This window comes from Podarcis melisellensis (genome assembly GCF_964234715.1).
Source record: "Podarcis melisellensis genome assembly, chromosome: 8".
Taxonomy (NCBI): Eukaryota; Metazoa; Chordata; class Lepidosauria; order Squamata; family Lacertidae; genus Podarcis; species Podarcis melisellensis.
In genome coordinates this window covers 82,396,463-82,424,415 of record NC_138540.1, presented here as the reverse complement: position 1 = coordinate 82,424,415, position 27,953 = coordinate 82,396,463, and the positions used below count along the sequence as shown (strand labels likewise).

The window sequence follows — 27,953 nt, the reverse complement described above, 5'->3', positions numbered from 1 at the left end:
CAATTCCCATCACCCCCGACAGTTGGCCGAGCTGTCTGAGTCTGCTAGGCCATGTGCTCTTCCTTCCTACGAAATCTCTGCTCCTGACATTTAACAACATGCGCCAGAGAAGGGCCCCAGACCGTCTGAGCTCTTTTCAATTCTTTTTTTTTTCCACCTGAGCTGAGCTCGAGATGATGGTTAATGCTTTAGAAAGAAGCAGGCCAGGGACCGCACATAAATATGTGATGGCGCACCAAGCACACTCAATAATTCATGGGCGCTTTGGGGGACAGCGAGAGAGAACAAGGAAAGAAGAAGAGGGAGGGAACGTAATGGATGGAGGGGCAGGAGAGAAAGGACAGGAAAGGGGAGAGGCACAAAAACAGCACCCCCACCCTGCTCTGTATCTCGGACTTCATCAACCTGCCGGCTCTAAAACATCTGGAAGCCACCAAGTTAGAGAAGGCTGCTGTAGCATTTGAGGACATGCCGAGGGGTGTGTATATTTCATCTCCTTTCTCCCCCAGACCTTGAGCGCTTTACCACTTGAACCCAAAGCCTAGCCTTCCTGGGTGCCATGTTGCCCAGTGTCTTGTTTCCAACAGTGGACAGCCATGGAGAACACTCCAGAAAGCCATGCAGGCAAAGCATGAAGGTCCTCTCGTCGGCCTAATATGCAGGGGTAGACTGCCTCTGCAGCTGGAGGTTTCCTTCTGCCACCATGGCTAATTGCCGCGGTTTTTGGTTTTCATTTATTTTTTGCACATATGAACAGGGCATGAGTGAGGCCAGAACAGGACCTTGTAGTGCAGGGACATCTTGGACTGCAGCTCCCATTAGCCCCAACCAGCAAGACCAACAGTCAGGGATGATGGGAGTTGGGAGTCTGAGAACTCCTGGAGGGCTGCAGGTTCCCTATCCCTCTTGTCGCGAATATGAGGGGTGACTGGCTCACTAGCCTATAGTCTAGGGCTTCTTGCCCCTGTGGCAAAAGTTGCTTCTGACACTCCACTTCTGACACCGTGTTTCGTAGCAAAAGAGCTGGGAACCAAGAGTCACTGCTGGTTGTGGGGAATCTCTGCAACCCTGGGGTGACAATGAGGCCCTCCGGCCCTCTCTCCTCTGGCCCCCAACAACTCTTCTCCAAGGTACGCCCCTCCTAGGCGCTGCTGCATTCTTGAGACTGTTGGCCTGGCTGGAATGTGTCCTTGCACTTTAATAATGATGCTTGCTTGCCTGTATAGGGCGTGTGTGCGCACGCATGTGCACGTATGTAGAAAGTCTATTGTACAAACGGTGAAAGTTATGTGTTGCCCCGTCCACTTTGACCTTTGGCCCCTCCCCTGCTGGAATGCGGCCTCCAGAAGCCTACCCAGGAGGAAATACGGCCCTTGGGCTGGCAAGGCTTCTCCACGCCTGTGGCGGAGAACGGCGCAGGACTTGGAGTTTAGGGGAGGACCTTGGCGGGCCAGTTAAACTCTCCCCTCCCTCCCGCTTCCTGGTCAATCTGACTTGACCCACAGAGGCCACTGCCTTATGGGTCATGCCACCCAAGGTGGGTAGTCGCCTTGGCACCCCACAGCTCCTTTTGCGGGCAAGACATCTCAGCGTTGCCGCAACATAGATGGCGCACGAGTCGTACGGGTGGCTCACGAGGCAGAGGTGCCTTGGGAGTTTATTGAGGGCGGGGTAAGGAGAGCATGACCTTTGGGTGTGGAGGCCGGGGCCTCTGTAGAAAAGGAGAAGTGACCAAGAGACACAGCCAGCTAAGGGAAGCCTGGGTGGGCGTGGGTATGAGAGAGGTGCCCCATTGTCTGTAGGTAACCTAATCCCCTCGCCTCCTGTTTCTGGAAGCAGAAGCTAAAAATCCCCTCCCCAAATTCTGTCCCAGTCTGGGTGAACGGGCCTGTCTCCTCTTCTCCCACGATGGGGCTGGTTTCTCCCCAATAGCAGGGATGTTGTTTCGATAGCTGCTGCCCGTTCTTGATGCCAGGAGGGACCCATTGCAGAGACCCTGTTTCCCAGCCTGGGGTTCCTGCTTCTTGCAACCATATATCCTCTTTGCTCCGAGGGCTTGAGAGTTGAAAGGGTGGAGTTCTTCCACACACACCTTTGCTGGGGTGGGGTTGGTTGGTTGGTTCAGGAAATCAACGTCAGGAAACCGGTGCTCGCCCCGTCATGTCGGCACACGCCTTTCCAACTCCCAACTGGGGGCGGAGGAGGGGCGAGGGCGTGGCTTCGGTGGGGCAGGAAGACCTAGGTCGGGGCCTTGTTGGACAGGTAAGCGATGAGCGCCACCACCGCTCCGATGTAGGTGCAGATGCCCAGAATGATGGACAAGACAGCCAAGGCGAAGGTTTGGCGAGAGGCCGTCCACGCTCCCGGGTAGTCGCCCTTGGCAGACGCCTTGTTGGTCTGGGGAGGAAAGGCAGTGGATTTAATGTCGGGCAAGGTAGCTGCAGGGGCTCAAGTTCCTGATCCTAGAACTTGGCAATGGCTGTAGCTATTGTTTTAAGCTAACGTGGCCTGGGATACACGATGCATCATATGGCATGCGCAGACTCTGTAGGCTCTTGACCAGGGGTCCCCAAACTAAGGCCCATGGACTGGATAAGGCCTGAGGGACTCGTTTATCCGGCCCGCAGCGACCCCCCACTGCCACCACCCACTCTTACCAGTGCTACGCTGCGCGGCTGCCCACTTCTGGGTCGGAGGAGCACTGAAAACAGCTTGAGCGCATGCGCAAGTGTTATTTGTGCATGCACAAGCGTTATTTCTGGAGCACATCCGGGTCGTAGGAGGCCGGTGCACATGCACACAAGCTATTTCTGGTGCTCCTCCGACCCGGAAGTGCGCCGGAAATAGCGTGTACGCACGCGTATGGGCACACGCTCCCCTGCCCTCCAGCCTGTGGTGCGATCGGCGCTGGAGACACCGGCCGAGTCACAGTACGTTTGCTGACCCCTGCTTTGGACTGCTGCGTCTGGGCTCCTTGCGGAAAGGATCCCATCTCCCATTCCCAACAAACCCCTTCCTTGCTGTTGTTCAATTTAGTGAACTTAGACCATGGGTAGGCAAACTAAGGCCTGGGGCCCAGATCCGGTTTAATTGCCTTCTAAATCCGGCCTGCGAACGGTCCATGAATCAGCGTGTTTTTACATGAGTAGAATGTGCCCTTTTATTTAAAATGCATCTCTGGGTTATTTGTGGGGCATTGGAATCCGTTCATTCCCCCCCCCCCAAAAAAAAGATATACTCTGGCCTCCCACAAGGTCTGAGGGACAGTGGTGTGGCCCCCTGCTGAAAAAGTTTGCTGACCCCAGTTTAGACAAATGACATCTCTCAAACCAAGCGTTTGGTGGCAAGTCGATTTTTGCAGTTTGCAACCAGCCCTGTTCTCCGTCAAATAAATTTTATTAGGGTCTGTTAAGAAAAATGCAAAGAGTGTTGTCAGATGTCTTCTTTTGTCCAAAGTAAAACATTAATCCAAAGGCAAAGAGAGAGAGAAAAGAAGGAAAAGAAAGAGGAAGGGATAAAGAAAAAGGAGTAGAAAAAGAACTGGAGAGAAAAGAGGAGAGAAGTTAAGATGCTAAAGAACTTCTGATTCTTTAGTCCATCAGCTATATATAAACTTCATTCACTTCATCCACTCCAGTATAGCATCTGTCCTAAACCCATCTATCCTAAACCTGCCCCCTTATCCCTGCTCAGCGACACCCACCTTTTGGGACAGGTAGAAAGCAGCGATGCCCAGTGGCCAGAAGCAGCACAGCATGGAGAAGACCGCCAGGCCCAGGTAATCTTGCGGCAGCAGCATGGAGAAGCTGCTCTCGCTCTCCGTATCGCTGTCGCTTGAGGAGTCATTCTAGGGAGGGAAGCGGAGAGCAAGCGTTGGCTTTGTTCATTCTGAGGTCTGGCAAAAGAGTGCCAATAATAGGAGAAGAGCCCAGCTGGATCCGGTCAATGGCCGATCCTGCTCTCACAGTGGCCAACCAGACGCCTATTCTGGGAATCCTGCAAGCAACTGCACTCTCCCCTCCTGCCATTTCCAGCAACAGTCAGAACCATTGCTGCTTGCAACTGCTGAGGCCACGCAGAGTCGGTGTGGTTCGTAGATGTTGATTATCCTCCATGAGGCTGTCTCTAGTGGGAGGGAGTTCCATAGTTTATGTGCTCTGTAAGGATGTGCTTTGTTTTGTCCATCCGAGCACAATTCAAAGTGTTGGTGCTGGCCTTTAAAGCCCTAAACAGCCTCGGTCCAGTATACCTGAAGGATCGTATCCACCCCCATCGTTCTGCCCGGAAACTGAGGTCCAGCTCCGAGGGCCTTCTGGCAGTTCCCTCACTACGAGAAGTGAAGCTACAGGGAACCAGGTAGAGGCCTTCTCGGTGGTGGCGCCCGCCCTGTGGAATGCCCTCCCATCAGATGTCAAGGAAATAAACAACTACCTGACTTTTCGAAGACATCTGAAGGCAACCCTGTTTAGGGAAGTTTTAATGTTTGATGTTTTATCGTGTTTTTAATATTCTGTTGGGAGCCGCCCAGAGTGGTTGTGGAAACCCAGCCAGATGGGCGGGGTATAAATAATATATTACTACAGTGGTACCTCAGGTTACAGATGCTTCAGGTTACAGACTCTGCTAACCCAGAAATAGTACCTCGGGTTAAGAACTTTGCCTCAGGATGAGAACAGAAATTGTGCTCTGGCGGCGCGGCAGCAGCGGGAGGCCCCCATTAGCTAAAGTGGTGCTTCAGTTAAGAACTTTGCTTCAGGATGAGAACAGAAATTGTGCTCCGGCTCTACAGCAATGTCAAGTCAAGTCAAATCAGTTTACAGTGGTACCTCGGGTTACAGACGCTTCAGGTTACAGACGCTTCAGGTTAAAGACTCCGCTAACCCAGAAATAGTACCTCGGATTAAGAACTTTGCTTCAGGATGAGAACAGAAATCGCACGGTGGTAATGGACCTCCAGAATGAATTAAGTTCTTAACCCGAGGTACCACTGTACTACTACTACTTCAGTTTCATTGGATGTCCACGAATTCTGGTGTTATGAGAGAGGAAGAAAAGGCTTTTCTCCATCGGCTTCCTCCATCATCTTATAAACTCCCGCCCTGTCCCCTCTAGCTCACTTTTTCTCTACGCTAAAAAGTCCCAAATGCTGCAAACTTTCCTCCTAGAGGACTCGCTCCCTCCCCTTGATCATTTCGACTGCCCCTTTCTGAACTTTTCCCAACTCTGCAATGCCCTTTCCGAGGTCATGCGACGCAGTATTCCAAATGCAGCTGCACCATAGATCTGTTCAATGGCCTCGCGGTTTCAGCAGTTATGTTTTCAATTCCTTTCCTAATGATCCCTAGTGTGGTATTAACCTCTTTCACAGCTGCTGAGCACTGGGCCAGCATCTTTGACAAGCCATCCACCACAACCCCAGGGTCAGGCACCGCCAGTTCAGAACCCATGAGCGTACATGTGAAATTAAGATTAGATAGATAGATTAGAGACTGTATTTTTTGCTCTATAAGACGCACTTTTCCCCTCCTAAAAAGTAAGGGGAAATGTGTGTGCGTCTTATGGAGCGAATGCAGGCTCCATGGCTTCGCGTTGCTTTCGCTGAAGCCAGGAGAGCAAGAGGAGTCAGTGCGCACCGATCCCTCTTGCTCTCCCGACTTCGCTTCGCTGAAGGGGCTCTGCACAGAGAGGGAGAGATTTTTTTTTTCTTGTTCTCCTCCTCTAAAACTAGGTGCGTCTTATTGTCGGGTGCATCTTATAGAGCGAAAAATACAGTAGCCCCAACATATATACGTGCAACACTTAACACTGGATTGCGATTGTAGCCGCAGGATTAGCACCTGCAAGTCTGGTGCCTTTTGTGTGTGTGTGTTATTTTGGTCTTTATAGATTTTTAAATCCTTTCTAACGACTTTTTAACCTTTTAAACTTCTCAGTGCTTTAATGCTGCTCGACGTAGCTGCTCATCATTGCCTGCCAACAAACAAAGAATCCAGCTTGTTTGACTCGCCGAGTCGCATTTGCCATTTTACTGCCCGTTCCCTCAGTTTGGAGAGATCTATAGCCGTCTGCAATCCCTTTCGTTTTAATGACTCCGAACTATTTTCTCGCCATCAGCAAAAATGGCCACTCCCAGCTCTAGATGGTTTATGAAAAAGTCCCAATATCAACCTGAAGGTATTCTACACCCCTCCATTGAGGTAACTGTCCATTTATTCCTACTCTATGCTTCCTGTTAACCAGTTGTTGATCCAAATGGATGCATTTGTTCCACACCTGCTCATAACATCCTGTTCTGGCTCTCTGCTTCTGGAGTGGCTACTAAAATCATGCTTGGTGCACAGAGAATGGACAGAGGGTTCCCCCCCCCCCACTATATGAAATGCAATAGGACCCATATTTAAGGTAAAGGTAAAGGGAGCCCTGACCATTAGGTCCAGTCGTGGCTGACTCTGGGGTTGCGGCGCTCATCTCGCTTTATTGGCCGAGGGAGCCGGCATACAGCTTCCGGGTCATGTGGCCAGCATGACTAAGCCGCTTCTGGCGAACCAGAGCAGCGCACAGAAACGCCTTTTACCTTCCCGCCCGAGTGGTACCTATTTATCTACTTGCACTTTGACGTGCTTCCGAACTGCTAGGTTGGCAGGAGCAGGGACCGAGCAACGGGAGCTCACCCCGTCGTGGGGATTCGAACCGCCGACCTTCTGATTGGCAAGTCCTAGGCTCTGTGGTTTAACCCACAGCGCCACCCGCGTCCCAGGACCCATATTTAGGAGAGAGTAAAAGGGTGCACTGAAAGAATGAGGTTGATTTTAATGGCAAGTCAAATATTCCCCTTTCGGAGATCTGCAATTTCGCATTTCAGCTCTTCACAAACTCTCGGGTGCACACCATTCATACCTGTTGATTTGTTTATTTTTTAACTTGTCAGTTAAAGCCTAGATTGGCATTTCTTGTCGCGGCTATTTTCCTCAGTTCTTCAGACTCAGGGGGGAAAAAATCAGTCCAGGCACAGGTATCTGACCTAAATCTTCCATAGCGAGACGCAAAGAATTCATTCAGCTCTCCTGTAATCTCCTTATCCTGCTTTCGCACCTTTACTTCTCGTCGTCTAATGGTCCAACTTCCCTTCCTGGCTGGTTTGCCGTTTCTGATGCACTTAAATATTTTCCAAAATTAGTTTTGCTGGTTATGATGCTAGCATTTCTGCCCCAATTTGGTGGAACGCTCTGTCACTAGAGACTAGGGCCCTGCAGGACTTGACATCTTTCCGCAGGGCTTGCAAGACAGAGCTGTTCCACCAGGCCTTTGGTCAGGGCGCAGCCTGACTCCCTCCCTCGGCAATCTTCGTGGAGCTCTGGCACAATGGTTGCCAGTGGCTTGATTTGAATCAATTTTATCATGAATGATTTTAGAGTGTTGTTTGTGCTGTATTTTTGTACTATTTTATTGTTGTTAGCCGCCCTGAAAAAAAAATTCTTGAGAGCAGTGTACAGGCTGCGCACAACCTCTCCCTGCCGGAGGGGTTGCGCGCGGCTATGGCACAAGCCAAGGCAGCGAGCAGGATGGATCCCGCTCGCTGTTTTGGCTTCCCCTTTAGCCCCGTGCAGCCTCTCCCTCCCTGCCGGGAGACGCTGCGCAGGGCTTTCCTGGCTTTACTGGGAGGTGGGGGGATTCACCCACCTCCCGCAAAACCGGCAGAAGCCGCGCAACTCCTTTAAAGAGATCGCGGCTTCTCCTGGCTTTTCTCGGAGGTGGGAGAAGGGACTGATGCGGCCAGTCCCTTCTCCCTCCTGTGGAAAAGCCCGCAAGAGCGCACAGAGCTTGTGTGCAGCTCTTGGGGGCTTTTCCCGCCTGCCTCCCCCCTGCATTCGCTCCATAGGACGCACACACATTTTCCCTTGCTTTTTAGGAGGGGAAAAGTGCGTCCTATGGTGCGAAAAATATGGCAATTCGTTCCGGAGGCCCGTTCTTAACCTGAAACTGTTCTTAACCTGAAACACCACTTTAGCTGATGGGGCCTCCTGCTGCCACTGTGCCGCCGGAGCATGTTTTCTGTTCTCATCCTGAAGCAAAGTTCTTAACCCGAGGTAATATTTCTGGGTTAGCGGAGTCTGTAACCTGAAGCGTATGTAACCCGAGGTACCACTGTACTGCAAAGTGCTTGTGCAGGGTGTTTGAGTCAGCGTCATGTGGAGAGGTCCTTTATTTATTTATTTATTTATTTATTTATTTATTTATTTATTTGCACCGTGGGAGATTGGGTCCAGAATTTGGTCGCTTCAGTGACGCCCTTGCAGAACTTAGCAAGGAATGAGTTGGTGCTGTCTACCTTTGGTTGTGGTTTGTGGCTAAAGTTGGCCTTCCTGCCTTCTGCCCCATCAGTCCCAATGGACACCAGCCAATGCTATCCATACCCAAGCTCTCCTCCTGAAACCACCCGCTCAGACTACAATGCGCTCTGTGTGGGGCTACCTTTGAAGGTGAACCGGAAACTACAACTAATCCAGAATGCGGCAGCCAGACTGGTGACTGGGAGCGGCTGCCGAGACCACATAACACTGGTCCTGAAAGACCTACATTGGCTCCCAGTACGTTTCCGAGCACAATTCAAAGTCATAGAATCATAGAGTTGGAAGAGACCACAAGGGCCATCGAGTCCAACCCCCTGCCAAGCAGGAAACACCATCAGAGCACTCCTGACATATGGTTGTCAAGCCTCTGCTTAAAGACCTCCAAAGAAGGAGACTCTTGTTTGTTGGTGCTAACCTTTAAAGTCCTAAAGGGTATCAGTCCAGTATACCTGAAGGAGCATCTCCACTTCCATCGTTCTGCCCAGACACTGAGGTCCAGTGCCGAGGGTCTTCTGGCGGTTCCCTCACTGCGAGAAGTGAAGCTAAAGGGAACCAGGCAGAGGGCCTTCTCGGTAGTGGCACCCACCTTGTGGAACGCCCTCCCTTCAGATGTCAAAGAGAACAACAACTACCAGACTTTGAGAAGACATCTGAAGGCAGCCCTGTTTAGGGAAGCTTTTAATGTTTAATAGATTATTGTATTTTAATATTATGTTGAAAGCCGCCCAGAGTAGCTGGGAAAACCCAGCCAGATGGGCGGGGTATAAATAAATAAATAAAAACTATTATTATTATTATTATTACTTGGGCTTCCCATTGGGGCATCCGATTGGCATAGCTGTCAACGTTCCCCCTTTTTTTAAAGGGAAATTCCCTTATTCTGAAAAGGATTCCTGGCCACGGTACAAATTGTGCCTTTAATTACTGACAGTAGTGGCGATTCAGGAACGGGTCTGACGCCTCCTTCCGCAAGAGGGCGTCCCTGTGTTTGAGGACCCTCGGCCAAGCCCCCCCCCCCTCGAACCCTAGCCCTTACTTACCTCGAGGTCTGGAGACTCTGTGTCGCCCACTTCGTAGCAGACGGTGTGGATGTCCTTTTCCAGAGGCACCTTCCTGGGTAGCTCCCCAGCTTCCTTGCTGTCTCCAAAGGCGGTTTCGATATAATCTTTCTTCTTCCAGCCTTGGGGGTTGCTGGATTTCCACAGCTCAGGGTACAGGGTTGGTTCTGGGGTGCAGAAGGGCTCGACTGTCCTCTGCAGGCTGCTAGGGTCCAGGAGCTGACTGGGAAGGATGTGGGGTCCGGGCTGGAGCCAGGAGAGGTTAGGGGGCATGTGATGGGACAGGAGTCCGGAGTGGTCCTGGGGGGCGACCCGACTCAGCATTCCGCCCCTGAGGGTGGCTCTCCCAGGGGACTTTGCCAGAAGTGGGTGCTGCAGTTCATGGATGTTCTCCATAGCACCCCTAGGCGCTGGGTGCCCTCTTCTCCTCGCTGTCAGTTAAGGCCGAGTGAGTCTCTTGCTTCAGTTAGCTTGGGGAGCGATTGCAAAACAAAGAAGCAAAAAAAACAGCAAAGCGTTTAGCGCCTTTTATGTCTTATTTATATAGGGGGGAAATGTACACATCGCTCCACCAAAAAGCTCTCTTGAGAGGCACACTAATAACAGATAAAGCCAAGATCCACAACCCATTCCCAAACAACTGCAGTGGTACCTTGGTTCTCAAACGCCTTGGCACTCAAACAACTTGGAACCCAAACACTGCAAACCCAGAAGTGAGAGTTCCGGTTTGCAATCTTTTTTCGGAAGCCAAACGTGCTCTGTTTTGAGTGGTACCCTTCCGTTTTGAGTGTTACGCCAAGGTCTGTTTTCGCAATTTATTTTGCATTTTAGTTTTTGAGGCTTTTTTGTTTCATTTTGTGATTGTGTGGAACCCAGTTCAGCTACTGATTGATTCTGTGACTGCAGTACATTGCTTATTGCTTTCATTTTATGGATCAATGGTCTCGTTAGATAGTAAAATTCATGCTAAATTGCTGTTTTCGGGGTTGTTTTTAAAAGTCTGGAACGGATTAATCCATTTTGCATTGCTTTCTATAGGAAAGTGCGCTTTGGTTTTGGAACGGATTTCCGGAATGGATTCAGTCTGAGAACTAAGGTACCACTGTATAGTTAAGGGATACCAAAATTGTGATCCACATCCTTCATTCAGGAGGCCTGCATCATGTCTGTGGCTGAAGGCTGGAGAGAAAACATCTGTCTTGTTCAATATTTGCATTGATTTTTAAATTGTATTTTAATTGCTGCTTTTATTTCTTACAGATTGTGTTCTATTGTATTGTGATTTGTATTTGACGGATTCCAAATTGGAATACAATGAATACAACCTATGAGAAATAAAATGAAAGAAGCAGTAAAAAGAAGATTAAGAATCATACAACGTCTAGTGCAGTGTATTACAATTGCTGCAAAAGTAATGATGGATCTGTTAAGGCCCTTAGTGGTTTTCAAGTGGGGGGGGATGGGGGGGGCATGGGCATAGCCAAGGCGGGCCTGGGGGAGAGGCAGATCCACAATTTTTTTTTTGAAAAGCATTGAAAGTACTCAGTTAACTGAGGTTCTACTCCCCCCAGGAGAAGCCTCCCCCCCCAACCAAAGTCTGCCCCCTGTAATGTCCACTTTGGGGGGGGGGTACAGTCACCCATGATTTCACCAAAAAAGCTCAACAACTTGGGGGTGTGTGATCTCCTAAAGAAAGCTCAACAACTTTGGCTCCCCCCCCAATAAAAATCCTGGTTACGCTCATGGGTGTTGGGGAGAGAGATTTGGAAACCACTGGCTTAAAATCATAAAACAAAGATAAAAATCAGTAAAACTTTTAAAACAAATAAGGGACCCCTGACCATTAGGTCCAGTCGTGGCCGACTCTGGGGTTGCGGCGCTCATCTCGCTTTATTGGCCGAGGGAGCCGGCGTACAGCTTCCGGGTCATGTGGCCAGCATGACTAAGCCGCTTCTGGCGAACCAGAGCAGCGCACGGAAACACCGTTTACCTTACCACCAGAGCGCTACCTATTTATCTACTTGCGCTTTGACGTGCTTTCGAATTGCTAGGTGGGCAGGAGCAGGGACCGAGCAATGGGAGCTCACCCCGTCACAGGGATTCAAACCGCCGACCTTCTGGTCAGCAAGCCCTAGGCTCTGTGGTTTAACCCACAGCGCCACCCGCGTCCCCTTTAAAACAAATACAGGCAACTAAATAATGCATCGAGATAGGCTGGCTGAAACAGGTACGTTTTCATCAGGAGGTGTCTAAAACAATAAGGGAGGATCCACTAATGTCTTAATTATTTCATTTCTATCCCACTTTGTTCTCCAAGCAGTACAAGGTGGCAAACGTAGTTCTCCCTGTCCTTATTTAATCATCACAACAACCCTGTGAGGTAGGTGAGGCCGAAAGGCAGTGACTGGCCCAAGGTCACCCAGGGAGCTTCATGGCTGAGTGGGGATTTGAACCCTGGTCTCCCAGGTCTTAGTCTGACACACAAACCACTACGCTACACTGGCGTGCAGAAGATGGTTTACATTAAATGCTCTGAAAACTTCAAAATACTGTGCAAAGATAACAGCTGCTGTCGTTGTTGACAAGCAATTTCTCCTTATCATTCTGCTGTTTTCCAAACCCAAATCAAGCCCCTTGTATTTGTGTGAAACTGAGTCCCTGTAAGTTAGAGAACTTTCCCCTCCACTACCCTGAGGCTTAGGAAATCTCTTTGTTTAGAGCCTGGGTAGGCAAACTAAGGGATGTGGGTGGCGCTGTGGGTTAAACCACAGAGCCTAGGGCTTGCCGGTCAGAAGGTCGGCGGTTTGAATCCCTGTGACGGGGTGAGCTCCCGTTGCTTGGTCCCTGCTCCTGCCAACCTAGCAGTTCGAAAGCACATCAAAGCGCAAGTAAATAAATAGGTACCGCTCCGGCAGGAAGGTAAACGGCATTTCCGTGTGCTGCTCTGGTTCACCAGAAGCGACTTAGTCATGCTGGCCACATGACCTGGAAGCTGTATGCCAGCTCCCTCGGCCAGTAAAGCAAGATGAGCGCCGCAACCCCAGAGTTGGCCACAACTGGACCTAATGGTCAGGGGTCCCTTTACCTTTAGGCAAACTAAGGCCTGAGGGCCGGATGCGGCCCAATCGCCTTCTCAATCCAGCCCGCAGATGGTCCAGGAATCAACGTGTTTTTTACATGAGTAGAATGAGCCCTTTTATTTAAAATGCATCTCTGGGTTATTTGTGGGGCATAGGAATTTGTTCATATTTCCCCCCCAAAATATAGTCTGGCCCCCCCACAAGGGACAGTGGACTGGCCCCCTGCTGAAAAAGTTTGCTGACCCCTGGTTCAGATAGCCAGCCGCTCCTCTCAGCAGCCCGCAAGACTCCTTTCCTGACACAAAACCCACCCCAATCCTTGCGAACCAGTTAGTTGGGACAGAAAACTTGGAGCCAGTCCATTTGTATCTTTATATTTCCAAACCTATCTGTCTGTATAGATATATCTCAGAGGTGGCCAACGCAGTGCTTTGCAGAAGTTGCTGCTTCTGAAAATCTGTTTAAAGTTCCACTTCACTGGCATCTGATCTCCCTCAGGCTGAAACCTACATGCAGGCTGATGCGAGATAGTGACTTTTAGAGATGCCAGGCTGTTCCTGCTAATTTTATCTGCATCTTTTGGAATGGATTCACAAGAAGCCTTGTTGAAGGAATTGCTGGACAAAGGGACATTTTGTCAAAGGATGTAGAGATAACACGAAGTTTGGCGACGGCAGAAAAAAATGCTTTATCAGTGTGAAGTGGAATTTAAGATGAATGCTCCAGACTTCCTAGATTGCTTTCATATAGTCCCTTTTATTTATGGCTAGGGTTCGGCTCTCATAAACGGAAGATGAGGAAGTACATTAAATTTATGGGATGTGCCATTGGGCTTGTAGGTGGAGTTCACTTGAGTGCTCCGTACGATTATTTTTCAATCCCTGCACATAAAAAAACGAGCCTGGCGCAGTGAAGGTTACCCTAATCTTGCCCCCCTGACACCATCTGTATTCTTAAATGTGCAGATTATATTTTATTTTTGTACAACGTTCTCACATTTCAGCCCGCACCGGCAGTCTGAGATGGCAGCAATTCAGAAACAGCGATATTGTCTCACCTACTGTTTGGGTGAAATAGGCAGGGATGGACTTAGGCAACAGAGAGCTGTTAGCGAATGCGGTGCTAAATTAACGTCACTAAGCGGTATATGAATTGTGCTGGCAGAAAGTTCTCGCTGAAGGAAAAACACAGGTACTGTACATTGCCCAAGATTGTTGTGCAACCGATTGCACAGCAAAAACCAGCTGCTGCGCACCAAGAATTGGATATTGTGCAACAAACGTCTGCTGGCACAACTTTTGAGTTGGATTCTTTAAACTTGTGATGGCCTGGGACTCGGACTCGGACTCGGATCCAGAGGAGACTCAGTCTGCACAGGTTCCCTTGCAATAAACATCAGTTGGGCCAAGTCGGAGGCCTGAGCCTGCTCTGGCTCCAGATGCGGGGATTACTTTGTTGTCTTCAGCTGGGCCATCACTTACAGCTTCTCTGCTACCGGTTGGGTCAGGGGAGGCTGAGGCAGGCTCTGGGTCTAGTAACCCACCAACATCTCCCGAGCTGCAGAGACTAAGGTCTGAGAGAAGGAGAGACCTGAGTACTCGCAGGAGGAGTGCTTGCCTTTGGGCGAAACAGGGAGGTGAGTCACCGGGGGATCAGGACCAGCCGCTACCCGACAAAGATAAAAGGCTGTCGGACCCCACCCCAGGTTGCGGGAGCAACATTGCTGTATGCTAGATCCTGCTTGAGATCCTGTACCTATCATTGCCTGGTTTCCTGCCTCGTGTCCTGCCTTGGCCCCAGTGGCGTAGCATGGGGGGTGCAGGGGGGGCCGGCCGCACCGGGCGCAACATCTGGGGGTTAGGGTTAGGGGCCGCAAATCCACGGGTTAGGGGGCGCAAATTACTTGCCTTGCCCCGGGTGCTGACAACCCACGCTACGCCACTGCTTGGCCCTGTCGGACTGACTCCTTCGGATTCTGGACTGGTCCTGGACCACGTTTCACGGGTTACTCCAGAGCTCAGCACAAAACTCTGTCACACACTAGCACACAGATCATTGGATACAGCCCAGTGTCTAGACTTAATGGTCTGAAATGGAGAGCCCCCCTTTTTCAATAGCAATGGGTCTTCCTTTGTTTTCTTTGAGATGTGGGAAGCCAGTCCTGGAGTGTTTGGGGGACCCCCTGGCCATTCTGCTGAGTGGGGGTCTGGGCCTCTGCCCCCAAAGTCCTGCCCTGATGGTGCCATTGGAAATAGACCTACACCATCACCTTTGGAAGACAGAGAGCAGTCTATTGAAAACTTGTTTATGAGCTGCGACAAGAAATACCTTGAAGATGTCAATCCATATGCTGTGTTTTTTACCACACTGCACTGGGAGTCTGCTTTATCGACCAAATAATCCACTTTATTGATAAGTTGCCGGGTGAGCATTTTATGTATCGCGTACTGTTTGCAGCTTTACATTTCCCCCTTTTTTTATTATTTTAAAAAATTGCTTTTATTTGCTGCAGTTTGTCTTGCCTAGTTGCTTTGAGGCTCTTTCTTTTGTACAAGACAACCGATGAACGCAATAAATAAGAATGCAGTTTTTAAAAGGTTTAAGTTAAGCCCCGAGACTTCAGACGCAGTGGCAGGCAAATTTGGACGGCAAAAAGTGGGAATATTGAAATGGTGATGAGGGATTATTCGTAAGTAACATCGGCTTAAATCGGAGGAGGCTTGGGAAGTATGCAGGCTATATTCCTCTGCTTATTGTGGCTCATTAGAACTGGCTGGTGTTTCATCCCTCCACCCCCCTGGCCCCCCATCTGCAACCTTTACACAACCCCTACAGCACTCGACTGTTCCAGAAAAAGAACAGTGTTTGGCACTTTCCTGTGGCACACTGCCATCACGCAACTGTAGTCGCTGGATGGGAAGGGACATTCAGAGTTTGTCCTTTTTTAATTCCTGTCAGGGCTCCCACCAACTCAGAAACCCACGCACCGTGAAATCCGGTGCAGGCACATGGGATTTCCGTAGCAGGAACAGATTGCTCAGCCAAACATGCGCAGCAGTTCACGCACTGCACAGATGCGTAACGCAGAACTCCAAATCGCTCTTTTTAAATGATTGGGAACGAGACAAGCTGCCCGCTCCTAAAAAAAAAACCTTTACATGAAAGCGGGACCGTGTAGAACAGGTCCTGTTGCCATCAACAGCACAAATAGCGTTGGTGCTGAACTTTAAAGCCCTAAACGGCCTCGGTCCTGTATACCTGAAGGAGCGTCTCCACCCCCCATCATTCAATCCGGACACTGAGATCCAGCGCCGAGGGCCTTCTGGCGGTTCTCTCATTGCGAGAAGTGAGGTTACAGGAAACCAGGCAGAGGGCCTTCTTGGTAGTGGCGCCCGCCCTGTGGAACGCCCTCCCATCAGATGTCAAAGAAATAAACAACTACCTGACATTCAGAAGACATCTTAAGGCAGCCCTATTCAGGGAAGTTTTTAATATTTAATGCTGTACTGTTTTTAACACTTGATTGGGAGCCGCCCAGAGTGGCTGGGGAAACTCAGCCAGATGGGCGGGTTATAAATAATAAATTATTATTATTATTATTATTATTATTATTATTATTATTATTATTATTAAATAACCATGAATGTCTGGAGGGAGCCTTGGTCTTAATAATGTTAAACATTTCCATAGCTGTTTCAGTTGTGATCCTTACAAGAACCCTGTAAGGTAGACCGGTAGTATTATGCCCTATGTTGCAGACTGAGACTGAGAGAGTTAAGAGTGGCTGGCTTGAAACCACCTACTGCGCACACGACAGAGGAGAGTTTCGCACTGAGGGCTTCCTGAAAGGTACCTCGGCCTCTTAGGCACCACACCACAATTTTGGAAATTTGCAGGTAAGCAAAAACACATGGAAAGGGCATTATCTACACGAGTTTCTGCATCTTATGTTTTTGTATGTTTTGGATCCCATCTGAGCTCGGCTCCTCCCACGTGCTTTTGCCTGACAAAGAGCTGTGTGTGACTCAGAAGCTGGCACACTGCTTCACATACCCCGACACACACACACACTCGACCCGATCTCGCGCAGCTGGAGATCAGTCAGCGGCACCAAACTGAGCTGCTCTCCACAGCCCCGGCTCCGTTAAATGGCATCTTTGGTTTACGTGACTTGCAGAAACGATGGGTCAAATTTCTCTCAATAATTTGTGTCAGGGTCAGAAGGAAAATGGGCTGATGGGACTGTAGCCTGATCTAGCCAGGACTCTGAGCCCAGACACTCTCTCTCTCTCTCTCTCTCTGTGTGTGTGTGTGTGTGTGTGTGTGTGTGTGTGAGAGAGAGAGAGAGAGAGAGAGAGAGAGAGAGAGAGAGAGAGAGAGAGAGAGAGAGAATTGGGGGATAGGGATGGAGTCAGAATCCATCCTGGATTTAAGGAGACCAGGCCGGGTCCTTTGTATATCTCCATCCCAACTTACTGACAGAAATACATACAGTGTACAGAGAGTGACATACAGTGGACCCTTGCGAAAGTGATCCATGCGAGATGCACATTTGCAACCCGCAGTGGCACTTCTGCACATGCGTAAAGTGTGATTTAGCGCTTCTGTGCATGCGCGACCCCAAAACCCGGAAGTAACCTGAAGCGCCTGTAACCCGAGGTATGACTGTACAGAGCAGCAAGAAAACTGAAGCAGAATACAGTGGTACCTCAGGTTACAGACGCTTCAGGTTACAGACCCCACTAATCCAGAAATAGTACCTCGGGTTAAGAACTTTGCTTCAGGATGAGAACAGAATTTGTGCAGCAGCGGGAGGCCCCATTAGCTAAAGTGGTACCTCAGGTTAAGAACAGTTTCAGGTTAAGAACGGACCTCCAGAACGAATTAAGTTCTTAACCAGAGGTACCACTGTACATAATTGTACGGGGTTTTATGAAGCACCGTACCAAAATTTATTGAATAGTAAATCTGCTTCAGCTGTATGGTTTATAGCCATTATGACGGCTACTGAGAAGCTTGACAAATTACTTTACCTTCTGTTCCTCCAAACTCTCCTGTTGCCTGATTTATCTCCACCTCAGAGTCCCTTGTCTCGTCTTCCATTAAGGGTTTCCTCCCTCATCTGAGGTTTCTGAGGAAATCTTTCTCATTTCACGGGAATCATAGGATGGCACAGTTGCAGGGTCATTCAGCCCAACCCCTCTGCAACGCAGGAATCTTTTGCCCAACGTGGTGACTCAGAGATGGGGATCCAGTTTCTTTGTGCTCTCTCAACAACAGGGTTCAAAGCCAGACTTTCTATGAAACTGACTCTTTGTGTGTAAACTTGAACCACCAAGAGTAGCAACTAGGCTAGGATTGGTTCAGTTTTAGAGCCACGGCACTTGAGTTTATTTTGCATTCTGCTTTGACCTGCCTGCTTTTTTCATACAATACAGTGGTACCTCGGGTTAAGTACTTAGTTCGTTCTGGAGGTCCGTTCTTAACCTGAAACTGTTCTTAACCTGAAGCACCACTTTAGCTAATGGGCCCTCCTGCTGCCGCCACTCCAATGGAGCACGATTTCTGTTCTCATCCTGAAGCAAAGTTCTTAACCTGAAGCACTATTTCTGGGTTAGCGGAGTCTGTAACCTGAAGCGTATGTAATCTGAGGTACCACTGTAATAATAATACAGTGGTACCTCGGTTTCCGAACGTCTCCATTGACAAACGTTTCGGTTTTCGAACCCCACAACCCCGGAAGTAAACGCTTCCGTTTTCGAACGTGCCTCAGAAGTCAAACGGCTTCCATTGAGTGTATGTGTTCTTTTCCTCAATTTTTTCTATTAAATTTGCAGACCGTCCTTTGCGCCTCAGTTTTCGAACGTTTCGGAACTTGAACGTTTCTTCCGGAACAGATTACGTTCGAAAACCGAGCTACCACTGTAATTTAATAATGATTTTATTATTTATACGCTTCCTATCTGACTGGGTTGTCGCAGCCACTCTGGGCAGCTTCCAACGAAATATTAAAATAATACGGGGGCGGGGGGGGGGAGGAACTCTCTACAAGAGAAGATTGCTACAAACGATGCTGCTGGCTCACTTGTGCAGCGACTGCAGGACTCGGAGACAGTTCCCACATGACACGCAACCCAGGGAATGCCTTCTGAGGAGAGAGAGAGTGTTTCTGAAGAGAGGGAACGAAACCTTTCCCTCAGTGCTCAAACAAGCGCATGTTGGCATCGAAAGATCTCGGCTCTGTTTGGCAACATTGGCTCTGACGTGGGGAACCTGCAGTGCGCCACAGCTTTGCCAAGATCTGTCGAGCTTGTTTGTTTGGTTTCTTTAAAACTGAAATGGGAAACCAGGGTGTTAAAAGCCCAGAACTCGCAGGAGTCACTTCCGCCGGAAAGAGGACTGCAACTCAGTGGCAGAACACCCAAAAGATCTGGGTTCAATCCCTGCAGGCTCCAAGTAGGGATAGACAAAGATCCTGCCTCAAACGCTGAACAGCCGCTGCCGGCCAGAGCAGGCAGCACGGGTGGTCTCTGTGCTCCTGTGTTCTGGTTCTCAGCATCACCGAACCAATGAGCAGGCAGCACAGGGCAGCTGACTAGGGCAGTTGTGTTATTGGGCCTCCATTCTAACTAGGAAATCCTTCAAGAGGTTAACGGAATCTCCCCTTCTCTCCCTAGGGAAACAGTGTCTGATGTGGGGGATCAATTCCCCCATATCAGTCTCTCATTCCCCTGCATGGAGTCGGACAACAAACTTTCTATGAGGAGAAAATAATAATTTTCCTCAGCCACTCTGGGCGGCTCCCAACAGAATAATAATAATAATATCAATAAAATATCAAACATTAAAAACCTCCCTAAACAGGGCTGCCTTCAGATGTCTTCTAAAAGTCAGATACAGTGGACGCTCTGGATATGAATGTAATTCGTTCCAGGGGTCTGTACAACCCCGAAAAATCCGCAAGTAGATGCGCTGCCTCTGTGCATGCGTGCGGCGTGATAGAGCACTTCTGCACATGCGTGCACAGCGAAACCAGGAGGAATACACTTCTGGGTTTGCTGTGTTCGCAACCTGAAAGTTACATTACCTGAAGGTAACGTAACCCGAGGGTCCACTGTAGTTGTTTACTTCCTTCACATCTGATGGGAGGGCATTCCACAGGGCGGGTGCCACCACCGAGAAGGCCCTCTGCCTGGTTCCCTGTAACCTCACTTCTCGCAACGAGGGAACCGGCAGCCGGCCCTCAGAGCTGGACCTCAGTGTCTTGGCTGAACAATGGGGGTGGAGACGCTCCTTCAAGTATACTGGGCCGAGATCATTTAGGGCTTTAAAGGTCAGCACCAACACTTTGAAAATAGAAATTAGACGAAATGAAGTTCCTACCCAATCTCAGATTCTTATGCCAAGGACCAAAGTTTCCCATTCCCAGTTGCACAGATTCCTCTCCATTCAGTTGTATGGAAGACAGGGCCAAGGAGAAATTAAAGGTAAAGGGACCCCTGACCTTTAGGTCCAGTCCTGGCCGACTCTGGGGTTGCGGCTCATCTCGCTTTATTGGCCGAGGGAGCCGGCGTACAGCTTCCGGGTCATGTGGCCAGCATGACTAAGCTGCTTTACCTTTCCCACCAGAGCGGTACCTATTTATCTACTTGCACTTTGATGTGCTTTTGAACTGCTAGGTTGGCAGGAGCAGGGACCGTGCAATGGGAGGTCACCCGCTGTGGGGATTTGAACCGCCGACCTTCCGATCGGCAAGTCCTAGGCTCTCTGGTTTAACCCACGGCGCCACCCATGTCCCTACAATATCGTGTAGTAACTAGCAAATTCATTCATGAGCATTTTGGACAAAAAGGTGGGTTGTAAAATATAATATAAATGCAGTCTCCAAGATGGCCATCTCCCATTTAGCACCAACCAGACCCACAACCAGGGAGCCTCAATTGCCTTCAGACCATAACTTGGGACCATATTTTTTTGCGTGGTGTGGGAAGCAATGCAGTAAATTAATCTTCTTAAGCAAAATAGTTTGCCCGCTCTGCCACCTCGCCAGCCTCTTAAACTGATCTTCCCTTCCCACTCGCTGGGCTTTGAACCCAAGGCTCCCGTCACATGACGGCCCCCTCTTGCGCTAACCACTGAGCATCCCTTCTCCTCCTAGGAGTTGGAATCGAACGCCCAACCTTGGCCACACTCCCGGTCTGAATCTCCTGCCAACGTCCCGAGTTCCCGGTTAAATTAAATCGGAGTGCCTTCACGCATCTGCACTGCCTCACTCTCTTGGGAAACCATACAGCAACGGAAATTATTTTGGGATGGAGAGGAGGAGGATGAAAGCAAGTCCCTGGAGATCTTGGTCTTGACTGTACTTCGATGGCGGGGCCAGCAAAAGCCCATGAATCACCGCCGGTTCCTCAAAGCAGAGGCGGCACAGTGCAAGCGAGGCGAAGAGATTCAGCTTTTTATCTTCTTGCCCGCTCAACTTGGATGGCGGGGGAGAAAATTGGCAGAATGCTTCCCGTCTTCCTAACCCCACACAGGGAGGTAGGCAAGCTACAGTCTCCTGAGCCACACAGCGGGGTCAGGGTCAGGGTAACTGAAACAACAGTTCTGAGGCCTTAAGCATTTGCAGAACATGTATCCAAGCGCTCCTAGGAAGGGCCGAAGAGCCCAGCTGGGTTTCACTTAAGCATCCAGTGAAGCCCCAGTGTCCTGTTTCCAACAGAGGACAGCCACACGCTTTCTGGGAAGTCCAGAAGCAAGGGTGTGAAAGCCTCGCTCAGCAGCAGAGCACACGCTTTTGGGGACAGAAGAGTCCCGGCAGGTTCAGCCCCTCGTAAAAAAAAGGTAAAGGGACCCCTGATCGTTAGGTCCAGTCGTGGCTGACTCTGGGGTTGCGGTGCTCATCTCGCTTTATTGGCGAACCAGAGCAGCGCACAGAAACGCCGTTTACCTTCCCACCGGAGTGGTACCTATTTATCTACTTGCACTTTGACGTGCTTTTGAACTGCTAGGTTGGCAGGAGCAGGTACCGAGCAACGGGAGCTCGCCCCGTCGAGGGGATTCGAACCGCTGACCTTCTGATCGGCAAGTCCTAAGCTCTGTGGTTTAACCCACAGCGCCACCCGCGTCCCACAGACTCTGGTACCTCCACTTAAATAACAGGGAACAGGGGCCACGTGAAAGGGGAGGTTTCTGCTGGAGAGCAGCTGCCGGCCCAAGTTGGCAATGTTGAGCTAGATGGAGCAAGAATTTGACTCAGTGTAAGGGAGGTTATATTAAGGCTGGGTGGCCTTTGACCCTCCAGATATTGATGGACTACAAGTCCCATCATCCCTGATCACTGGTCATGCTGGATGGGTTAGGAATCCGAAAACATCTGGAGGTTACGGCTGGGGCCGGTGAGAGAAGGAATCCAAAAAGAGCTCTGGTTTATTCAGCCATGAGAGTTATAGCCCTACAGTCCTCGTTTGTCCCCAATGTCTGGTAAATCACAGGTAGAGTGCCTCTGAAGAGAGAGGCTCCATTTAGCCGCTAGCTTCTACCAAGTCATTAACCTGCTCAATAAAGGAGGCTGGCATTGTTATACGACCTCCACCCCAAAGTGCAGCTCAGCGGGGCAGAGAGTGGAGAAGCTGAGGGAATAGGGGTTTGCCTAACTTTGGGGCTGAGCCTAAAGGGAGGTTTAATCTGAGATTTTTCCACCCCTTCCCAATGCTGGCTCTCACAGAAGACACCAAAGTTTGGACCTTAAGCTCTGTGTGTGAAATACCTGTGCCCCTCCAGATATCTGCATTTCCCCCCCAATCCTTACTATAATTTATTGCTTTTATATCCCTCCTTTTTCTCCCAGGAGCTCAAAGTGGTGTGCATGGTTCTCCCCTCATTTAATCCCCACAACAAACCCTGTGAGGTAGGTGAGGCTGAGAGGCAGCGATTGGCCCTAGATCACCCCGTGAGCTACATGGCTGAGTGGCAGCATTTGAATCCCGGCCTCCTAGGTCCTAGTCCAACACTCTAACCATTGCACTGTACTGCCTCGAGCACTTCCTGACCATTGGCCATGCTGGCTGGGTCTTCTGGGAGCCAGGAGAGCCACAGGTTTCCCACTGCTGCCTTAGGGTTCACCAGGATTTTGCCCTGGAACCAGTTTTCTACCCAAGGCGTATAAACCGAACCCTGATGCCATGAAGCAAGCAAATATGCCTATAAAACATTTAGACCGCCAGTCTTCTCCAGCCCAACCAGGGAAGTGCCAGGGATTGAATTTGGAACATTGCACATGGAAATCATGTGCTCTGCTCCTGAGCTGTGGCATCTGAGCATGTGCAGAGTGCTTTTCCTTTGCTGCCGAATAATCAGACGTAGCTCCTATGTCCCTTAGAATTTTGGTAAAAGGCTTCGGGTCACAGGGCATTATAAAAATGTTGGCATTTAACACCAGCCACTGGCATTTCAGAAATGAAACACTTCAATTATTCCGTTTATTGCAGACCACCAATCTCAGCCAGCATGTCCAATGGTCAAGGGTGAGCCACAGGCCTAGGAGGTTGTGGCTTTCTGGATTCCTCATGTACAGAGCAAAAACTGGTGGATCTGCCCCAGGCCGGAGGTGGCGAAGTGACTGGAGCACTCATTCCAAACGCAAGGAGCAATGGGTTCAAATCCTGAATTTGCAAAGCCTGATTTTCACCATATGTTTCAGCAGAATGAGAAATATACTCATCGGTCGATAAAAAAACGCATTCCCAGTTTCATGGAAACGGCTCCCTCCTCCTCCTCTCCCCGATGACATGCACATATGGCTGAAATCGACAGCAATATGCAAGGGGGTGGTGAGGGGCCTAATTGGACAGATTCCCTCCGGTCCAAAGCTGAAGCCAAAATGATGCTTCGTTACATGTGCAAGCAAAACAGACACACATGTTCAGCCCTCCCTGACAGATTTCATGCATACGTTTCTTCTTGTGCTGTTGCTGCGCGCAGGTTTTGCGCATGGAGCGAAGGTGAGCCTGAAGGGATAGTGTCCTACTAGATATGGATTCTTTGGGGCTGTTGGGAGGGGGGTAAAACTAGCCTTCCTGGGTACCCAAGGTGGTTCAACACCTGTTGTGCCATGATACCCAGGTGATGGGCTAGATTGAGTTAGTTTGGGTGGTTTGGGTGTCCAAACCACCATAGACATCCCATAATCCATCTTCAGCCATGTGTGCCAAGGAGTGAAGGGGTTTGGGGTAGGGGATCAATGAGTCATAAAGACCCATTTTCACTCCCCCAGGAGATTAAATGCGAATGCCGAATTTCTGGGCTTGCTCATGGCGTCCATCGCTTGCCCGAAGGCATCACTGACCACTTAATGTGTTTTTCGGATTTCCATACCACCCTTCGAGACGCAATTACCAGAGCTGCGGTGGCAAATGTTAAAATAGAGCAAAATATACAATGGGAAAATCAGCGACGTCATAAAAGCCAGCAGGGTTCTATTATTCCTTCCCAGCCAAAGCATCTCTTTCTCTCTCTTTCTCTTTCGCTGCCTGTTGCTGGTGAGGGGAAAGCAAATAAAACAAGTGTTTTAATTAACCGGGCAGAGCTCCAGAATTAGCATAAAAAATTATTGATGGAACTGTAGGGCCGTTTCACACCTTGTGCGGAAACCAACCCAGGTTTGCTGCATTCTGTACACACTCCTAACCGGCAGGGAGTCATAATCGACCCTGGATCTGAAAGGAGTGTGCTTAGATAATGCACTTGTTTTCGTCACAACCACACATTACATAATGGGGACCCCACGAAAACGTCCATTTTCACACGCACGGGGGCGAGAAATTCGCTCGTTTGTTCTTCCCGGGTTCTAACGGGAACATGATACAGAGTAGTCCCCCAAACACATTAAGCTATACAGTAAGTCACAGGAGACTGAAGAAAGCTTACTTTGCATCAGATCAACTTGGGGTTAATCAAAGACATCCGTTTGTGACTCAGCCCGATGACACTTTTGGTGCTTGCCACGTGGGGATGGCGTTACGTGCGAAAGGGAAACCGAGTGTACATTGGGGGCAAGGAAAGCTGTACTGAAACTGAGTTCCTCAACCCTCACATGAGAAAAACAAGCTTATTTTGATGTGCTGTTTCCCCGAAACGGACAAAAATGAAGTAAAATATGCAATGCACTGTTATCTTTCAGAAAGTCGTCGCCCCAGAGTCTGAATATGGCAGCTATTTCAGATGCCTTTAAATGAGAATGGGGGTGAAAACACAATTCAGAACACAGCAATTGATCTGCAGCTGTAATTATATAAGGCGTGATGGCTTAGAGAAACCTCAATGTACAAGGGCAGTGTACCCCTAAATGCCAGGCGGCGGGGGACAAGCAAGGAAGGGCTGGGTCTTTGGGCCTGTGAGGTTCAGAGAGGCACCAGCTGGCCAGCAAAATACTAGATTAGATCTCCACTTCTCTCTCCATATTGATCCCTTTCAATATCCTTGCACCTTGTTTTGCTCCCTGGGCCCTTTCTCTCAAGAATCCAAAGAGGATCTGGAGAGGTAGTCTGGGGGAGGGGGAACCCCTCTTTCCAGAGAGCCACACACACAGGAGGAGTGATGGGTCAGCCCCCACGAAGGAGCTAAATCCCCAGCAGTGTTTCCTTGCACATTGACGGTCTCTATCGATCTCCTTCCTCCTGCCTGCTCAGAGCTCCCACACGAAAGAAACTCTGTGTGTGTGTTTGAGAAAGCGAGCGCTCTGGTTCCTTTGCCCTCCGTTCCCCAGCCCACACACCTGGCTGGCCAGTAGGAGAGAATGTCCCCAAGCTGGGAGCCGGGAAAGGGGGCACCCTCTTGCCACCAGGGGCTGGCACCTTTTAAAACACAACACACAAGAAACCCACCCTCTGGCCAACTCCGTTTCACAAATCCTTTGCACGCTTCCCTGAGACTCCAAAGATGCGCTCGGCTCCCCGCGCTCCTGGCCCGACCCCTCTCTCTCGCCCCCTCCCACAACAATAAGACAGAGGCTAGGGTTAGGGGGCTCAGTGACCTCTCTGGGGGTTGGGGGGTTGTGCCGTTTCAGGGGCGTTAAGTGGAGCGGGAGCTGCCTGCCTGCCTCCCTGCCCATTGCCCTAGGATGGATGCTCGACCTCTTGGGTACCCAAGGCTCACTGTAAGAAGCCCTGCCCTGGTCCGGAGTGACTTCGGCTTCCCCCAATTACCCCCTCGCTTCGCCACCAAGCTTAATTTCATTAATTCCACCATCTCGTCAGCTGTCGAGACTCAGAGAGAATCTCTCTTGAACTTCCATGTGGCAGATTTAGAATTGAGAGCAGTGAGGAGGGCAGGGAGACCCAATTTTTTTTTGGGGGGGGCAAAATCCAGGGCCAATGGGGCACTCCAAGTCTGGGATGGAGAAGAGTGGGCAAGAGGATTGGCTTTGGGCTTCTCCTTTGGGGGGGGGGGTTGGACTAGATGGCCCCTGGGGTCCCTTCCTATTCTACGATCCGATGAAGACTTGCAGTCAGGGAGGTTGGCACCACCCGGGCAGCCCAGGCTGGGAGGGTCTTGGGTTTGACAAAGTCCACATGAGAAAGAGAGAGAGAAATAGAGACCCTTACCGTTCTCACTGCCAGCGTCCCCGTGGCAAGCACCTGTTTGCCACCCTCCAGACCTCCGCGGGCTGCGTCCTCTGCAAAAGGGTGCCCATCTCTGCCCGGCCCAGACACGATGATGCCCGGTCAGGGAGAAAGTTGCTCCGCTTGGGTGCCAGCCAAAACACGCAGACCCTCCTCTCCAAAAAATGCCAGGGTCCCCTCAAGAACTCCAGCGGTGAGCTTTGGCACGATGCCCTTGCCACCTTCGGCGCTAAGGGTTAGGTTTGCCAATCAGTGGCTTTCCCAAGGCTTGCCACGAAGAAGAAGGACCCGTGGCACGAAGAGGAGGAGGAGGAGGAGGAGAGAGGCAGAAAGTCCTCTCCAACGTGGTGGCTGGCCGGCTCCTCTGCCTTCTGCGCGGTGCCAAGGCAGCTGCCCAGTCGCCTACAGCAAGGCTGCCATCCAGCGCTCCGGGAGCAGCTGTGCGCCTGCTGCCAAGATGCGGTGGCATGAGCGGAGCCCCCCTTTCTCTCCCCCCTCCCTCCTTCCCACCCCCAGATCTGGAGGGAGGAGGGGGGAGGAGGAGGGGCGGGGTTGTCTGTGAGCTGACAGCCACACACAGGCAGATGCCTCGCCTCCTCGCAGAGATGGATTGCGTGGCAAAATAATAATAAAAAAGACACCCCCCTTTTAAAAACACACCCCTCCCTGTGGGCATGTCTTTGCAATTTAAGACCCCCCCATGCCAAGCTGGCTGATATAAGGAAGAGAGACCAGATGCAAGGGGGGGGGGTTGATTTTAGGACTTTGGCAACCCCACAAGCACCCTTTTCTTCCCCACATAGGTGCCCCCAGGGTTGGAAGGGGGTGAAGTCTCATAAATGTGGGGGGCAGGCTGCTCCTGGCTCCCTTTAGTCTCCTGGAAGGGGGGGCCGGGGGGCGCTAGCTTTCAGACTCTGATCTTGGGCTTACACGCAGCCCAGATTTATTTGTATTTTTGGGTGGGGGTCACTTGTAGCCTTTCACTTCAGCAGCTCCCCCCGCCCTCCAAAGCTGTATTTTACTCACGGAGTCAACCTCCTCTCACAAAAGAGTTTGCTGGTCCACCTGGGAAGGGTTAGCTGTATCTTTCGTTGCTTTGCAATGCTTGCAGGTCTTCTGAAATGCCTTTAATCGATTAAAAAAATAGCTATTTTCAAAATTATTTAATGGGTGTTGTCGTCTGCCACCCTGGACTGAAGGGCGGTGCAGAAACGGAATCGCCCCACAAAATAACACCGAAAGACCCCAGTCAAATCAAACTGCCGCCCCCTTCTTTGCACCCAGAGCATAAATTTGCTGCCTATCCGCCACCCAAATAAATGCACGTTTCTTTCAAATCTCCAGCAGGCCACTGATCGCGCCAGCGGCGATTATAATAATTATAACGTTTTATGTTTCTGTAGCGGCCTCTTGAGCTTTCCAACAGCTTCGAGTGCATTATTGTGCTGTAATCTCTGCAGCAATCCTGTAAGGAAAGCTGATATCCCTGTCTCTATAGTCCTGAGAAGCCTATGCACCATACATTAAAAGCACATTCCACCACCACCACCCACTCCCAAAGAATTCTGGGAACTGTAGTTCATGAAGGGTGCTGGGAAATGTAGCTCTGTGAGAGGTGGACTACAGTACCCAGGATTCCTAGAGGGAGGCGGAGGAGGACATGTGCTTCCAGAGAGATTATAGTGCATGGCGTGTACACAGCTGGTAAAGGTAAAGGGACCCCTGACCATTAGGTCCAGTTGCGGACGACTCTGGGGTTGTGGCGCTCATCTCGCTTTATTGGCCGAGGGAGCCGGCGTACAGCTTCCAGGTCATGTGGCCAGCATGACCAAGCCGCTTCTG

The 27,953-nt window shown here is 50.2% G+C and overlaps 1 protein-coding gene and 2 long non-coding RNA genes across 4 annotated transcripts in view; 1 reads left to right on the top strand and 2 right to left on the bottom strand.

Moving 5' to 3' along the window:
• Positions 1-27,953, bottom strand: part of LOC309376242 — a 266,043-nt gene that overhangs the window by 11,937 nt on the left and 226,153 nt on the right. The gene's annotated exons all lie outside the window — the stretch shown is intronic.
• LOC309376249 overlaps positions 1-27,953 on the top strand; it is a 319,563-nt gene that overhangs the window by 66,350 nt on the left and 225,260 nt on the right. The gene's annotated exons all lie outside the window — the stretch shown is intronic.
• Positions 1,626-26,674, bottom strand: TMEM91 (transmembrane protein 91). 2 transcript variants are annotated; one of them, XM_081922371.1, is made up of 4 exons: positions 26,094-26,674; positions 9,392-9,879; positions 3,704-3,847; positions 1,626-2,397 (listed from the first exon to the last, which is right to left on the bottom strand). In XM_081922371.1, the coding sequence occupies exons 2-4, from the start codon at positions 9,803-9,805 to the stop codon at positions 2,239-2,241; spliced, it is 717 nt and encodes a 238-aa protein (XP_081778497.1). In that variant the 5' UTR covers positions 9,806-9,879; positions 26,094-26,674; the 3' UTR covers positions 1,626-2,238. The 2 variants fall into 2 exon arrangements, with proteins under 2 accessions (XP_081778497.1, XP_081778498.1); XM_081922372.1 differs by lacking the exon at positions 26,094-26,674 and adding an exon at positions 24,418-24,636.

Bases quoted from the DNA above. Each gene is read 5' to 3' on its own strand.
- TMEM91 (XM_081922371.1), bottom strand. From the start codon at position 9,805: ATGGAGAACATCCATGAACTGCAGCACCCACTTCTGGCAAAGTCCCCT. The intron at 3,848-9,391 runs GTAAGTAAGGGC...TTCCCTCCCTAG, and splicing joins CAGAGTCTCCAGACCTCGAG to AATGACTCCTCAAGCGACAG. The intron at 2,398-3,703 runs GTGGGTGTCGCT...TTTCCTCCCCAG, and splicing joins CTTTCTACCTGTCCCAAAAG to ACCAACAAGGCGTCTGCCAA.